Raw genomic sequence first — 14,163 nt, forward strand, 5'->3', positions numbered from 1 at the left:
TTCACCACCACCTACTCATCTCCGCCACCCGCTCCGTTTACTGGACTATTCTGCATCTTTATCTGTAAATAAACACTCTCATTCGTTCAACTCACCTTGTCCTGGTCTGCTTCTGGGTTCGGTCTTAGAGAACCGTGACAGAGGAATCAGCCCAGAACTACACGGGAGGATCTTGTCAATGATCTCAAGGCAGCTGGGACCATAGTCACCAAGAAAACAATTGGTAACACACTACGCCGTGAAGGACTGAAATCCTGCAGCGCCCGCAAGGTCCCCCTGCTCAAGAAAGCACATATACAGGCCCGTCTGAAGTTTGCCAATGAACATCTGAATGATTCAGAGGAGAACTGGGTGAAAGTGTTGTGGTCAGATGAGACCAAAATCGAGCTCTTTGGCATCAACTCAACTCGCCGTGTTTGGAGGAGGAGGAATGCTGCCTATGACCCCAAGAACACCATCCCCACTGTCAAACATGGAGGTGGAATCATTATGCTTTGGGGGTGTTTTTCTGCTAAGGGGACAGGACAACTTCACCGCATCAAAGGGACGATGGATGGGGCCATGTACCGTCAAATCTTGGGTGAGAACCTCCTTCCCTCAGCCAGGGCATTGAAAATGGGTCGTGGATGGGTATTCCAGCATGACAATGACCCAAAACACACGGCCAAGGCAACAAAGGAGTGGCTCAAGAAGAAGCACATTAAGGTCCTGGAGTGGCCTAGTCAGTCTCCAGACCTTAATCCCATAGAAAATCTGTGGAGGGAGCTGAAGGTTCGAGTTGCCAAACGTCAGCCTCGAAACCTTAATGACTTGGAGAAGATCTGCAAAGAGGAGTGGGACAAAATCCCTCCTGAGATGTGTGCAAACCTGGTGGCCAGCTACAAGAAACATCTGACGTCTGTGATTGCCAACAAGGGTTTTGCCACCAAGTACTAAGTCATGTTTTGCAGAGGGGTCAAATACTTATTTCCCTCATTAAAATGCAAATCAATTTATAACATTTTTGACATGCGTTTTTCTGGATTTTTTTGTTGTTATTCTGTCTCTCACTGTTCAAATAAACCTACCATTAAAATTATAGACTGATCATGTCTTTGTCAGTGGGCAAACGTCCAAAATCAGCAGGGGATCAAATACTTTTTTCCCTCACTGTATGGGCTTAAGAAAAAGAACACACCTGTACCTTGTCAGATATAGAGTTGAAATGTATGACATTTTTTGTTTGCATCCCAATATTACACTTTAAATACATCACAGAAGACTGAAATATAACAAAACAGTTTGACATAGAAACACCGGATTTTCGTCAGTTTTAATTATGGAATTATGAAAAATATAAATAACAAAAGAGGGCGCTTTTGGTCATTGACTGCAGGAAAGGGCTACAACATCGTTTTTTGTTTTTAATAGACAGCCCAAAACATACAGCATACATGTGGAAAAATACGTATATTATTTACATTATATTATATATTATTATATTATTATTATATTATTATTTACAACTGCCAAATACAGCAGTGCTAGCAATCCCATAGGGGAAGATCCCAGGAGGGGCCTTCTTAATAATTTATTTATATTCCATATCTCTATTGAAGGTGGAATATATTGTTCTTGTCTCTGGAAACACAATCAATACTTAACCTTACATATCCACAGAGGCATTGGCATTTTACTGTTGCCGTACCCTTTGTCAAAGTGACATACAGTAACCTAATCTAATGGAGACACAAACACACATTTCTACACTCGTACACATGGAAGATCAACAAATGGATGCAAAGGGATAGATGACTAGCATGACTAATTTACTTCTGTTGTGTCCCTGCAGTGTGTGGCTGTGACCTGGCTCAGGGAGGCTTCTTCATGAAGAATGGAGACTACCTGTGTACCCTGGACTACCAGCGAATGCACGGTACACGCTGCAACAGCTGTCGGGACTTTGTGGAGGGAGAGGTGGTCACTGCCCTAGGCAAGACCTACCACCCTGCCTGCTTCGTCTGCACCATCTGCAAGTAAGAATCTCTTTTTCAAAGGAGCCCTGGTCAAGAGCTAGCAGCATTACTCATTATCCATCTCAGTACTCTTATTGTTCACATTCATTATACTCTTCTTATCATCCTGCCTGCATTCACTTGTCTGCATAGATTGCTTTGGTCTTGAAAGGGGTCAATCGGCTCACTCCAACAATGCTGACACACATTCACCTCATCATACACTGTTAATCAATACACTAAATATTCCCAACCTGATGTACCTAATGTGACCTGTGCTACACATCTGTCTGTATCCGTCTTGTGTCTGATTATTAGTCCATGCCTCTTTCTGTCTCTCCCACAGACGACCATTTCCTGCAGGGGATAGGGTCACCTTCAATGGCAAAGACTGTCTGTGTCAGTACTGTGTCCAGCCCACGTCCCCAGGACCTGGCAAAGACCTCATGGACTCCAACTGTAAGTAGCCTCTGCCACCACTATACTTACAGTACTGTATGTGGGTTAGTTACATTGAACTAATACTCAAACTCAAATACTAAAAAAATTACTAGGGCCAACCAATTTTTTTTAGATCATATGATGTGTGTAACCCATTGTCTGTGATAAACACCAGAACTCTGTAAACAATTCATAACCAATATAAAGTATTCAGTAATAAGCACAGCAATATTACATATATACTGCAGCTCAGCCATAGCTTGGTCCTAGATCTGTTTGTGCTATATAGCCAAATCTGGGACCAGTTTAGCTGAGAAATATTTTCACAATCATTATACTCTAACCCAGTTCTACAGTACATGTTAACTGAGAGGGGAGGAGAAAGGAGGGGAGATCACTCAGACTCTCCCTCCCTCCCATCCTTTCCCCTCCCCTTCCTTCCTTTCTCTCCTCCCTCCCCAGGCTCCAGTAGGAATAGCCATATTTCTTTATGAATAACACAAAGACAGGCAACTGGTAAATTATGCATGACCATGCATTTCCTCTAGTAGAGCAGGGAATCTACTGCAGCTCCTGCATGGTTCCATTCCTGGGTTGTGTTCATTAAGGCAAGCCACATAAATCATTTTAAAGGCCCAGTGCAGTCAAAAACGTGATTTTCCTGTGTTGAATATATATTTCCACACTATGAGGTTGGAATAATACTGTGAAATTGTGAAAATTGTGATAATGCCCTTTTAGTGTAAGAGCTATTTGAAAAGACAGCCTGAAATTTCAGCCTGTTTTGGTGGACTTTAGTTTTGGTAAATAGAAAGAGAGTTACAAACCTCTCTGCCAATAACATCTAGTTTTCAGTTTTCCCCTCCACACTCAGACCACTCCCAGACAGTCCTAGCAAAATTCTTGCTTGAGAAATTGCTCTTTGCAAAGAAGCTATTTTTGTTTGTTTTAAATTAAAATTGTCAAAATAATCAGAGTAAGGTACTTAATTCCATTTATGCACGCTCACCTCCACTTTTAAGCTCTGCCAGCCCAACAACTTCCTGTGTAGTGCCTGTTTCAATCTTCTGTACTGACAGCTGTCAAAACACAGTAAACACAACATGTATTTCTACACCTATTGCCTTCTTGACCTCCCCCCTATATCGTGCAACACTCAGTTGTTGCTTCAAAATGAAAAGAAAAATGGATTTACGATGTACATATCGAGTTACATCGACAACTACGAGGGTGAGTATTCTCAACTAGCTAGCTACCATATATCCCAACGCACCATATTTCAGCCGGCACATTTCAGCCTGCACAAACCATTTGATAAGTGTTAGCCAATTTAACTTTTACTGCAGTGGGCTAAACCAGGGTCACACAGATGATGTTGATGTTAAGATGTGTCTGTGACTTGAACTCTGTGAAGCATTTATTTGGGCTGCAATTTCTGAGGCTGGTAACTCTAATGAACTTATCCTCTGCAACAGAGGTAAATCTGGGTCTTCCATTCCTGTGGCGGTCCTCATGAGAGCCTGTTCATCATAGCGCTTGATGGTTTTTGCGACTGCACTTGAAGAAACTTTAAAAGTTCTTGAAATGTTCCATATTGACTGAACTTCATGTTGAAGCTGGTTGAGAGATTGCCAAGAGTGTGTAAAGCTGTCATCAAGGCAAAGGGTGGCTATTTGAAGAATCTCAAATATAAAATATATTTTGATTTGTTAAACACTTTTTTGGTTACTACATGATTCCATATGTGTTATTTCATAGTTTTGATATCTTCACTATTCTGCAATGTAGAAAATAGTAAAAATAAAGAAAACCCCTGGAATGAGTAGGTGTGTCCAAACTTTTGACTGGTACTGTACATCACAGAATACTGAAATATAACAAAACCGTTTGACATAGAAACATGATTTTTGGCAGTAAAAAATAAAATAAATCTTTATTAATTATGAAAAATATGAATAACATTCCACCCATGAGGTCAAAGAGGGCGATTTGGTCATTTGACTGCAGGAAACGGCTACAACCGACCTCCTCATTGACACAACTGCAATAAATGGCCCTGGAGTCTGATCCCCAGACCCAATGGCAAAAACTAGTTCACAAACACTAGTTCACATCAAAAAATACTTTAAATTGTTAAATCAATTAGGAGTGCATTTGACAATGGGTCAATGACTTTAACCATCAATAAAAATAAAAAAAACATTAATAAACAGTTATGGTTAAACTTGTGGATAGTAATTTGTTTTGCCAAATTGTAAGCCTATTAGGCTTGGTTGAATAATGGTTTATAAATGCACTTAAAATTATTTCATAATGTAACCTTGCAAGGGTTTCACTGTTGAGGAACATTCTTCTAAATTTTGAATGGGATGCATTGATTCAATTATGTATTTATCCTAGGAATTAAGGCATCATGTCAAGATCCACCCATCTGCGCATCACGCTCAAAATAACGACAACCTTGAACGGGCCCACATTTGTTGACACTGAGGTCATGTGACAGTGCACGAAGAACGGGTTGAGAAGAAGGTCAGTGTGCAAAATCCAGACATGGGAGATTGCCACGAAAGAAACAAAGTGTTGTAGACAAGATAAAAACGTCAACACAGGAGATAGAAAGTACGTTTTCCATGCAATTTGTTTGGCTTTTTTGTATAAATGAATTCTGCTGGATGACATAGCATAAGTAGTGAGCTAGCTAGCAAGCGTTGCCAGCTAGCTAGCCTAGTGTTTGTATTTGTATTTATTATGGATCCCCATTAGACACCATTGGGGTCCAGCAAAACTAAGGCAGTTATACCATTTTAAAAAATATTACAATACATTCACAGATTTCACAAAACACTGTATGCCCTCAGGCCCCAACTCCACCACTACTACATATATACAATACAAAATCCATGTGTGTGTATAGTGCGTATGTTATCATGTGTGTGTATGCATGTGTCTGTGTCGATGTTGTGTTGCTTCACAGTCCCCGCTGTTGGGGACTGTGAAGAGACCTCTTGTGGGGTATGCATGGGTGTCCGAGCTGTGCGCCAGTAGTTCAAACAGACAGCTCGGTGCATTCAACATGTCAATACCTCTCACAAATACAAATAGTGATGAAGTCAATCTCTCCTCCACTTTGAGCCAGGCGAGATTGACATGCATATTATTAATGTTAGCTCTCTGTGTACATCTAAGGGCCAGCCGTGCTGCCCTGTTCTGAGCCAATTGCCACTTTTTGTGGCACCTGACCACACGACTGAACATTAGTCCAGGTGCGATAAAACTAGGGCCTGTAGGACCTGCCTTGTTGATAGTGCTGTTAAGAAGGTAGAGCAGGGCTTTATTATGGACAGACTTCTCCACATCTTAGCTACTGTTGTATCAATATGTTTTGCCCATGACAGTTTACAATCCAGGGTTACATATTTATCTTTGTTTCATAGTGTAGTTTCTTCTTCTTTTTATTCAGTTTAGTCACATGATTTCTCAATTTGCAATACGTTTGCAAATCAGTTGTGCAGCCAGACTTATTTGCCATTCCTTTTGCCTCATCCCTCTCAACCATACCATTTTTCAATTCGTCATCAATCCATGGGGATTTAACAGTTTTTACAGTCATTTTCTTAATGGGTGCATGCTTATTAGTAACTGGAATAAGCAATTTCATAAATGTGTCAAGTGCATTGTCTGTTTGCTCCTCATTGCACATCATAGACCAACAAATATTCTTTACATCAACAACATAGGAATCACTACAAAACGTATTGTTTGACATCTTATACACTATATTATATTTGTATATTTGTAACAAGCATGGATCTGGATACTGCTTTCAAGCACATGTCACGGTTTCGGCCGAGGCTGCCTCTCTTCCTTGCTCGGGCAGGCTTCGGCGTTCGTCGTCTCCGGAATACTAGCTGCCACCGTTGCATGTTTCTATGTTCGTTTGCTTTTGTCTGTTTGTGGTGACACCTGTTATCGTTTAGTGTAATTAGTGTCCTATAAGTTCTCGTTGTGTTTGTCTAGTGTTGTGTGTGATTGCTTTATTTCTGTCGTGCGTTGCTGGACGTGTATACTATTTCGCTCGGTTGAGCTATTCTCCACTGTGTTGGAGCGTTTGACGCACCTGTGTAGTGCGCCCGTTTTGTTTTGTCGCCTACGTGCGGAGTTTCGCCTTCGGGCAAGTTTGTTCATTTTCCCTTGTGGATTTACACTAAAGTCTTTTGGACTGTACTTCGGTGTCCTGCGCTTGATTCCACCACTACACCCACCTACAGCATCACTGACAAAATCACACACCTTCAAGAATGGAATCAGCAGGAGCCGCAGCAGCACAGGCGACGCTGGAGGACAGGGTCCACGAACAGAGTGACCAGATCCTGCGGATGGGGTCCGCACTGCAGGAGGTGATCACCACCATCCGAGGCTGGGAGACCCGAGGGACTTCTCCACCGCCATCCTCCCTGCCAGCACCATTGGCAAGTCAGCCCATTCCCGCTCCGGAACCCAGAGGAGTTCGACTCTCGCTCCCGAGGGCCTACGATGGGACCGCGGCCGGGTGTCAGGGATTCCTTCTCCAGGTGGAGCTTTACCTGGCCACCGTGCACCCGGCGCCCTCGGGACACGAGAGCGTGTCCGCCCTGATCTCCTGCCTTTCCGGGAAGGCGTTGGAATGGGCCAACGCAGAGTGGAGGAGAATCGACGCGAACACCATCACCTACGACGAGTTCTCCCGCCGCTTCAGGGCGGTGTTTGACCATCCCCCGGAGGGGAAAGCGGCGGGGGAGCGTCTGGTCTGCCTCCGGCAGGGGAAGAGGAGTGCCCAGGAGTTCGCCTTGGAATTCCGTACTCTAGCGGCGGATGCAGGGTGGAATGAGCGGGCTCTCATCGATCACTACCGATGTAGTCTACGCGAGGACGTCCGTAGGGAGCTGGCCTGTAGGGACACCAGCCTCTCGTTCGACCAGTTGGTCGACATGTCTATCAGGCTGGATAACCTGCTAGCTACCCGCGGACATCCCGAGGGGGGACCGTCCATTTCACCCTCCAGCGCCTCCGAGCCGTGCCCCATGGAGCTCGGGGGCGCTGGCGCTAGAGAGAGGAGGGGTCGGCTTACGAGGGGGTCCATCTCCTGCACCAACTGTGGTCGGGGAGGACACACCGCGGCTAGGTGCTGGGGATGGCCTCCTAGGGGAGAGGACGACAGGTCCCGCACTGGGGAGTCCTTCCAGGTGAGTAGGCGCCCCACTCACCCAGAGCTCTCTGTTATACATTTCTGTATACCTGTGCGTTTTCCACAGGTAGCACCTCATTCCCAGCATAAGGCGCTGGTAGATTCAGGCGCGGCTGGGAATTTTGTTGATAAGAAGTTTTGTTTAGCCTTAGGGATTCCCCTTCTTCCTGTTGACGTCCCCTTCCCCGTTCATGCCCTAGATAGCCGTCCGTTGGGTGCGGGCTTGATCAGGGAGGTCACTGCGCCACTTAGGATGTGTGCGCAGGGGGGTCATCAGGAGATGATCCAGCTATTTCTGATCGACTCGCCTGCGTATCCGGTGGTGCTGGGCATGCCCTGGTTGAGTACCCATAACCCATCTATTTCGTGGCAGGAGAGGGCTCTGATGGAGTGGTCTGCCCAGTGTGTGGGTCGATGTTTAGGCGTTTCCGTAGGGGCTACCTCGGTGGAGAGTCCAAACCAGGTGCCCGCATTGCACGTTCCCCCTGAGTATGGGGATTTGGCTATTGTGTTCAGTAAGTCGAGGGCGACGCAGTTGCCTCCCCCATAGGCAGGGAGATTGTGCGATAGACCTCCAGGCAGGAGCTGCGCTCCCACGGAGCCATGTGTATCCTCTGTCTCAGGAGGAGAAGAGAGCTATGGAGACGTACATAGACGAATCTCTGAGACAAGGATACATACGGCCCTCCACTTCCCCTGCGTCCTCGAGTTTCTTTTTGTGAAGAAAAAGGATGGAGGATTACGCCCGTGCATTGATTACCGTGGTCTCAATCAGATCACGGTGAAGTACAGTTATCCACTCCCGCTGATTGCGACCATGACGGAGTCATTGCACGGGGCGCGTTTCTTCACTAAATTAGATCTCAGGAGCGCGTACAACTTGGTGCGCATTAGGGAGGGCGATGAATGGAAGACAGCCTTTAGTACCACCTCGGGCCATTACGAGTATCTCGTCATGCCATACGGGTTGATGAACGCTCCTTCAGTTTTCCAATCGTTCGTGGATGAGATCTTCAGGGACATGCAGGGGCAGGGGGTGGTCGTGTACATCGATGACATTCTCGTGTACTCACCTACCCGAGTCGAGCATGTGGCCCTGGTGCGCCGAGTGTTGCGGAGGCTGTTGGAGCACGACCTGTATGTCAAGGCAGAGAAGTGTCTGTTCTTCCAGGAGTCGGTCTCTTTTTTGGGTTATCAGTTGTCTGCGTCAGGGGTGAAGATGGAGGTAGACCGGGTGTCGGCCGTGCGTAATTGGCAAACGCCAACCACTGTGAAGGAGGTGCAGCAGTTTTTGGGGTTTGCGAATTATTACCGGAGGTTTATCCGGGGTTTTGGACAGGTGGCAGCTCCCATAACGTCTCTTTTGAAGGGGTCCGGTGCGTCTGCAGTGGTCAGCCGAGGCGGACAGGGCGTTTGGGAGGCTGAAGGACCTGTTTACCTCGGCTCCGGTGCTGGCGCATCCGGATCCCTCTTTGCCATTTCAGGTAGAAGTGGACGCGTCAGAGGCCGGTATAGGAGCCGTGCTGTCGCAACGGTCCGGCGCGCCACCTAAACTCCGCCCCTGTGCCTTCTATTCCAAGAAGCTCAGTCCGGCGGAGCGAAACTATGACATGGGGGACAGGGAGCTGTTAGCCGTAGTACAGGCCCTAAAGGTGTGGAGGCACTGGCTTGAGGGGGCTCAACACCCTTTCCTCATTTTGACGGACCACCGTAACCTGGAGTACATCCGGGCAGCGAGGAGGCTGAACCCTCGCCAGGCGAGGTGGAATATGTTTTTGACCCGGTTCACATTTAAGATCACGTACATCCCTGGGTCACAGAACGGTAAGGCAGACGCACTGTCTCGGCGGTATGACAGGGAGGAGAGGTCCGTGGAGCCCACTCCCATACTGCCGGAGTCGTGTCTGGTGGCACCGGTAGTGTGGGAGGTCGATGCTGAACTCGAGCGGGCGTTACGCACCGACCCTAGTCCACCGCAATGCCCGGAGGGTCGGAAGTACGTTCCGCTCGAGGTTCGGGATCGATTGATCTATTGGGCTCACACGTCACCCTCCTCTGGACACCCTGGTATCGGCCGGACAGTGCACTGTCTTAGTGCCAAGTACTGGTGGCCCACGTTGGCGAGGGATGTGAGGGTTTATGTTTCCTCCTGCTCGGTGTGCGCCCAGTGTAAGGCGCCTAGACATCTGCCTAGGGGTAAGTTACTACCCCTGCCCGTTCCACAACGACCATGGTCTCACCTCTCGGTGGATTTCCTCACTGACCTTCCTCCTTCACAGGGGAATACCACTATACTGGTCGTTGTGGACCGGTTTTCTAAGGCCTGTCGTTTGCTCCCTATGCCGGGCCTTCCTACTGCCCTGCAAACCGCCGAAGCACTATTCACCCATGTGTTCCGGCACTACGGGGTACCCGAGGATATTGTGTCTGATCGAGGTCCCCAATTTACCTCCAGAGTCTGGAGAGCTTTTATGGAGCGGTTGGGGGTCTCAGTGAGCCTCACCTCGGGTTACCACCCGGAGAGTAATGGGCAGGTGGAACGCGTGAACCAGGATGTGGGGAGGTTTCTTAGAACATACTGCCAGGATCGGCCGGAGGAGTGGGCAAGGTACGTTCCCTGGGCCGAAATGGCCCAGAATTCCCTACGCCATTCCTCCACTAACCTAACCCCTTTTCAATGTGTGTTAGGTTACCAGCCGGTTCTGGCACCTTGGCAGCAGAGCCAGATCGAGGCTCCTGCGGTGGATGAGTGGGCGCGGCGCTCGGAGGAGACATGGAACGCTGCACACGTCCACCTGCAGCGGGCCCTCCGTCGTCATAAGGCGAGCGCCGATCTCCACCGCAGTGAGGGACCGGTGTACGCACCTGGTGATCGAGTCTGGCTCTCTACCAAAAACCTGCCCCTCCGCCTGCCCTGTCGGAAACTGGGTCGGCGGTTTGTAGGGCCATTTAAAGTCCTGAGAAGGTTGAACGAGGTGTGTTACAAATTACAACTACCTGTTGAATATAAAAGTATTAACCCCTCGTTCCATGTGTCTCTTCTCAGGCCGGTGGTAGCTGGCCCACTCCAAGAAAGTGAGATCAGGGAGACTCCTCCGCCCCCATTGGACATCGAGGGGCACCGGCGTACTCCGTGCGGTCCATCTTGGATTCGAGACGTCGGATGGGAGGTCTCCAATATCTAGTGGAGTGGGAGGGGTACGGTCCGGAGGAACGGTGCTGGGTGCCGAGGAGAGACATTTTGGACCCGTCTCTCCTGACGGAATTCCATCGTGGGCACCCGACGCACCCTGCTCCAGCGTCCTCCTGGTCGTCCCCTGAGGCCGGAGTCGGCGCACGTCTGGAGCCGCGCGTCAAGGGGGGGTACTGTCACGGTTTCGGCCGAGGCTGCCTCTCTTCCTTGCTCGGGCAGGCTTCGGCGTTCGTCGTCTCGGAATACTAGCTGCCACCGTTGCATGTTTCTATGTTCGTTTGCTTTTGTCTGTTTGTGGTGACACCTGTTATCGTTTAGTGTAATTAGTGTCCTATAAGTTCTCGTTGTGTTTGTCTAGTGTTGTGTGTGATTGCTTTATTTCTGTCGTGCGTTGCTGGACGTGTATACTATTTCGCTCGGTTGAGCTATTCTCCACTGTGTTGGAGCGTTTGACGCACCTGTGTAGTGCGCCCGTTTTGTTTTGTCGCCTACGTGCGGAGTTTCGCCTTCGGGCAAGTTTGTTCATTTTCCCTTGTGGATTTACACTAAAGTCTTTTGGACTGTACTTCGGTGTCCTGCGCTTGATTCCACCACTACACCCACCTACAGCATCACTGACAGCACATTTCTGCAGCATTAGTAAAGATTTGATCAATACATGTTGATGATTTCATTCCTGTGCTGTTTGTAACTACCCTGGGAGGTTGACTGATAACCTGAACCAGGTTGCAGGCACTGGTTAGTTTGAAGCCTTTTCTTGAGTGGGCAGCTTGATGAAAGCCAGTCAATATTTAAATCACCCAGAAAATATACATCTCTGTTGATATCACATACATTATCAAACATTTCACACGTTATCCAGATACTGACTGTTAGCACTTGGTGGTCTATAGCAGCTTCCCACAAGAATGGGCTTTAGGTGAGGCAGATGAACCTGTAGCCATATTACCTCAACAGTATTTAACATGCGATCCTCTCTAAGCTTTACAGGAATGTGGTTCTGAATATAAACAGCAACACCTCCACCACTGGCATTTCTGTATTTTCTGTAAATGTTATAACCTTGTATTGCTACCACTGTATCATCAAATGTATTATCTAAGTGAGTTTCAGAGATAGACAGAATATGAATGTCATCTGTTACTAGCAAATTATTGATTTCACAAACCTTGTTTCTTAAGCAACATATGTTAACGTGGGCTATTTTGAGCACTTTTCTGGGATGCTTACTTGTTTTCATTGCTTTACTGGGAAGCTTAGCGCAAGTAGATATGCTCATGTTATTTATGTTAGTGCAGGGTGAGCTGCACACAGTGGACTTCCTACTAGGGCACACCGCCTCAGTGCTAACAGTATAAATCTGGTTCATAGGCACATGATTACTGCATACAATAGCTGTAGGATCAGCAGAGGCATTCAGGGAAGTTAGCGGGACATTAATTAGGTTACTTACATTGTGTCTACCAACGGCCCTGGTACAGTGAGGGAAAAAGTATTTGATCCCCTGCTGATTTTGTACGTTTGCCCACTGACAAAAGACATGATCAGTCTATAATTTTAATGGTAGGTTTATTTGAACAGTGAGAGAAAGAATAACAACAAAAAAATCCAGAAAAACGCATGTCAAAAATGTTATAAATTGATTTGCATTTTAATGAGAAAAATAAATATTTGACCCCTCTGCAAAACATGACTTAGTACTTGGTGGCAAAACCCTTGTTGGCAATCACAGAAGTCAGACGTTTCTTGTAGTTGGCCACCAGGTTTGCACACATCTCAGGAGGGATTTTGTCCCACTCCTCTTTGCAGATCTTCTCCAAGTCATTAAGGTTTCGAGGCTGACGTTTGGCAACTTGAACCTTCAGCTCCCTCCACAGATTTTCTATGGGATTAAGGTCTGGAGACTGGCTAGGCCACTCCAGGACCTTAATCTGCTTCTTCTTGAGCCACTCCTTTGTTGCCTTGGCTGTGTGTTTTGGGTCATTGTCATGCTGGAATACCCATCCACGACCCATTTTCAATGCCCTGGCTGAGGGAAGGAGGGTCTCACCCAAGATTTGACGATACATGGCCCTGTCCATCATCCCTTTGATGCGTTGAAGTTGTCCTGTCCCCTTAGCAGAAAAACACCCCCAAAGCATAATGTTTCCACCTCCATGTTTGACGGTGGGGATGGTGTTCTTGGGGTCATAGGCAGCATTCCTCCTCCTCCAAACACGACGAGTTGAGTTGATGCCAAAGAGCTCCATTTTGGTCTCATCTGACCACAACACTTTCACCCAGTTCTCCTCTGAATCATTCAGATGTTCATTGGCAAACTTCAGACGGGTATGTATATGTGCTTTCTTGAGCAGGGGGACCTTGCGGGCGCTGCAGGATTTCAGTCCTTCAACGGCATAGTGTTACCAATTGTTTTCTTGGTGACTATGGTCCCAGCTGCCTTGAGATCATTGACAAGATCCTCCCGTGTAGTTCTGGGCTGATTCCTCACTGTTCTCATGATCATTGCAACTCCACGAGGTGAGATCTTGCATGGAGCCCCAGGCCGAGGGAGATTGACAGTTATTTTGTGTTTCTTCCATTTGCGAATAATCACACCAACTGTTGTCACCTTCTCACCAAGCTGCTTGGCGATGGTCTTGTAGCCCATTCCAGCCTTGTGTAGGTCTACAATCTTGTCCCTGACATCCTTAGAGAGCTCTTTGGTCTTGGCCATGGTGGAGAGTTTGGAATCTGATTGATTGATTGCTTCTGTGGACAGGTGTCTTTTATACAGGTAACAAGCTGAGATTAGGAGCACTCCCTTTAAGAGTATGCTCCTAATTTCAGCTCGTTACCTGTATAAAAGACACCTGGGAGCCATAAATCTTTCTGATTGAGAGGGGGTCAAATACTTATTTCCCTCATTAAAATGCAAATCAATTCATAACATTTTTGACATGCGTTTTTCTGGATATTTTTGTTGTTATTCTGTCTCTCACTGTTCAAATAAACCTACCATTAAAATGATAGACTGATCATTTCTTTGTCAGTGGGCAAATGTACAAAATCAGCAGGGGATCAAATACTTTTTTCCCTCACTGTATAATATAACATTTGCTGAAGCATTATGACTACTCAGCGTCACAATGGTAGGGATTAACTGAGCTGGGCTTGGGTCATTGATAAGTCATTTTCTCAACGTTGGCAAGCTAGTTAACTGTAGCTAGCTAATGTTAGCTTTTCTGGTATTTTTGTTAGGCCTACCAACTAGGCTAGCTAGCTAGTTACCATCTACAGAATAGACTTTCCATGCAATTTGTTGAGTTTTT

At 46.8% G+C, this 14,163-nt stretch overlaps 1 protein-coding gene across 6 annotated transcripts in view; it reads left to right on the forward strand.

Annotated features, from left to right (window-relative positions):
• LOC121568072 (actin-binding LIM protein 1) overlaps nucleotides 1–14,163 on the forward strand; it is a 182,707-nt gene that overhangs the window by 81,516 nt on the left and 87,028 nt on the right. For all 6 annotated transcript variants that reach the window (XM_041878674.2, XM_041878655.2, XM_041878646.2 and 3 more), the window contains exons 3-4: nucleotides 1,832–2,015; nucleotides 2,341–2,453. In XM_041878674.2, coding sequence (XP_041734608.1) covers nucleotides 1,832–2,015; nucleotides 2,341–2,453 — 297 coding nt within the window. The remainder of the gene's footprint in view (nucleotides 1–1,831; nucleotides 2,016–2,340; nucleotides 2,454–14,163) is intronic.

Source organism: Coregonus clupeaformis, chromosome 1 (genome assembly GCF_020615455.1).
Source record: "Coregonus clupeaformis isolate EN_2021a chromosome 1, ASM2061545v1, whole genome shotgun sequence".
Taxonomy (NCBI): domain Eukaryota; kingdom Metazoa; phylum Chordata; class Actinopteri; order Salmoniformes; family Salmonidae; genus Coregonus; species Coregonus clupeaformis.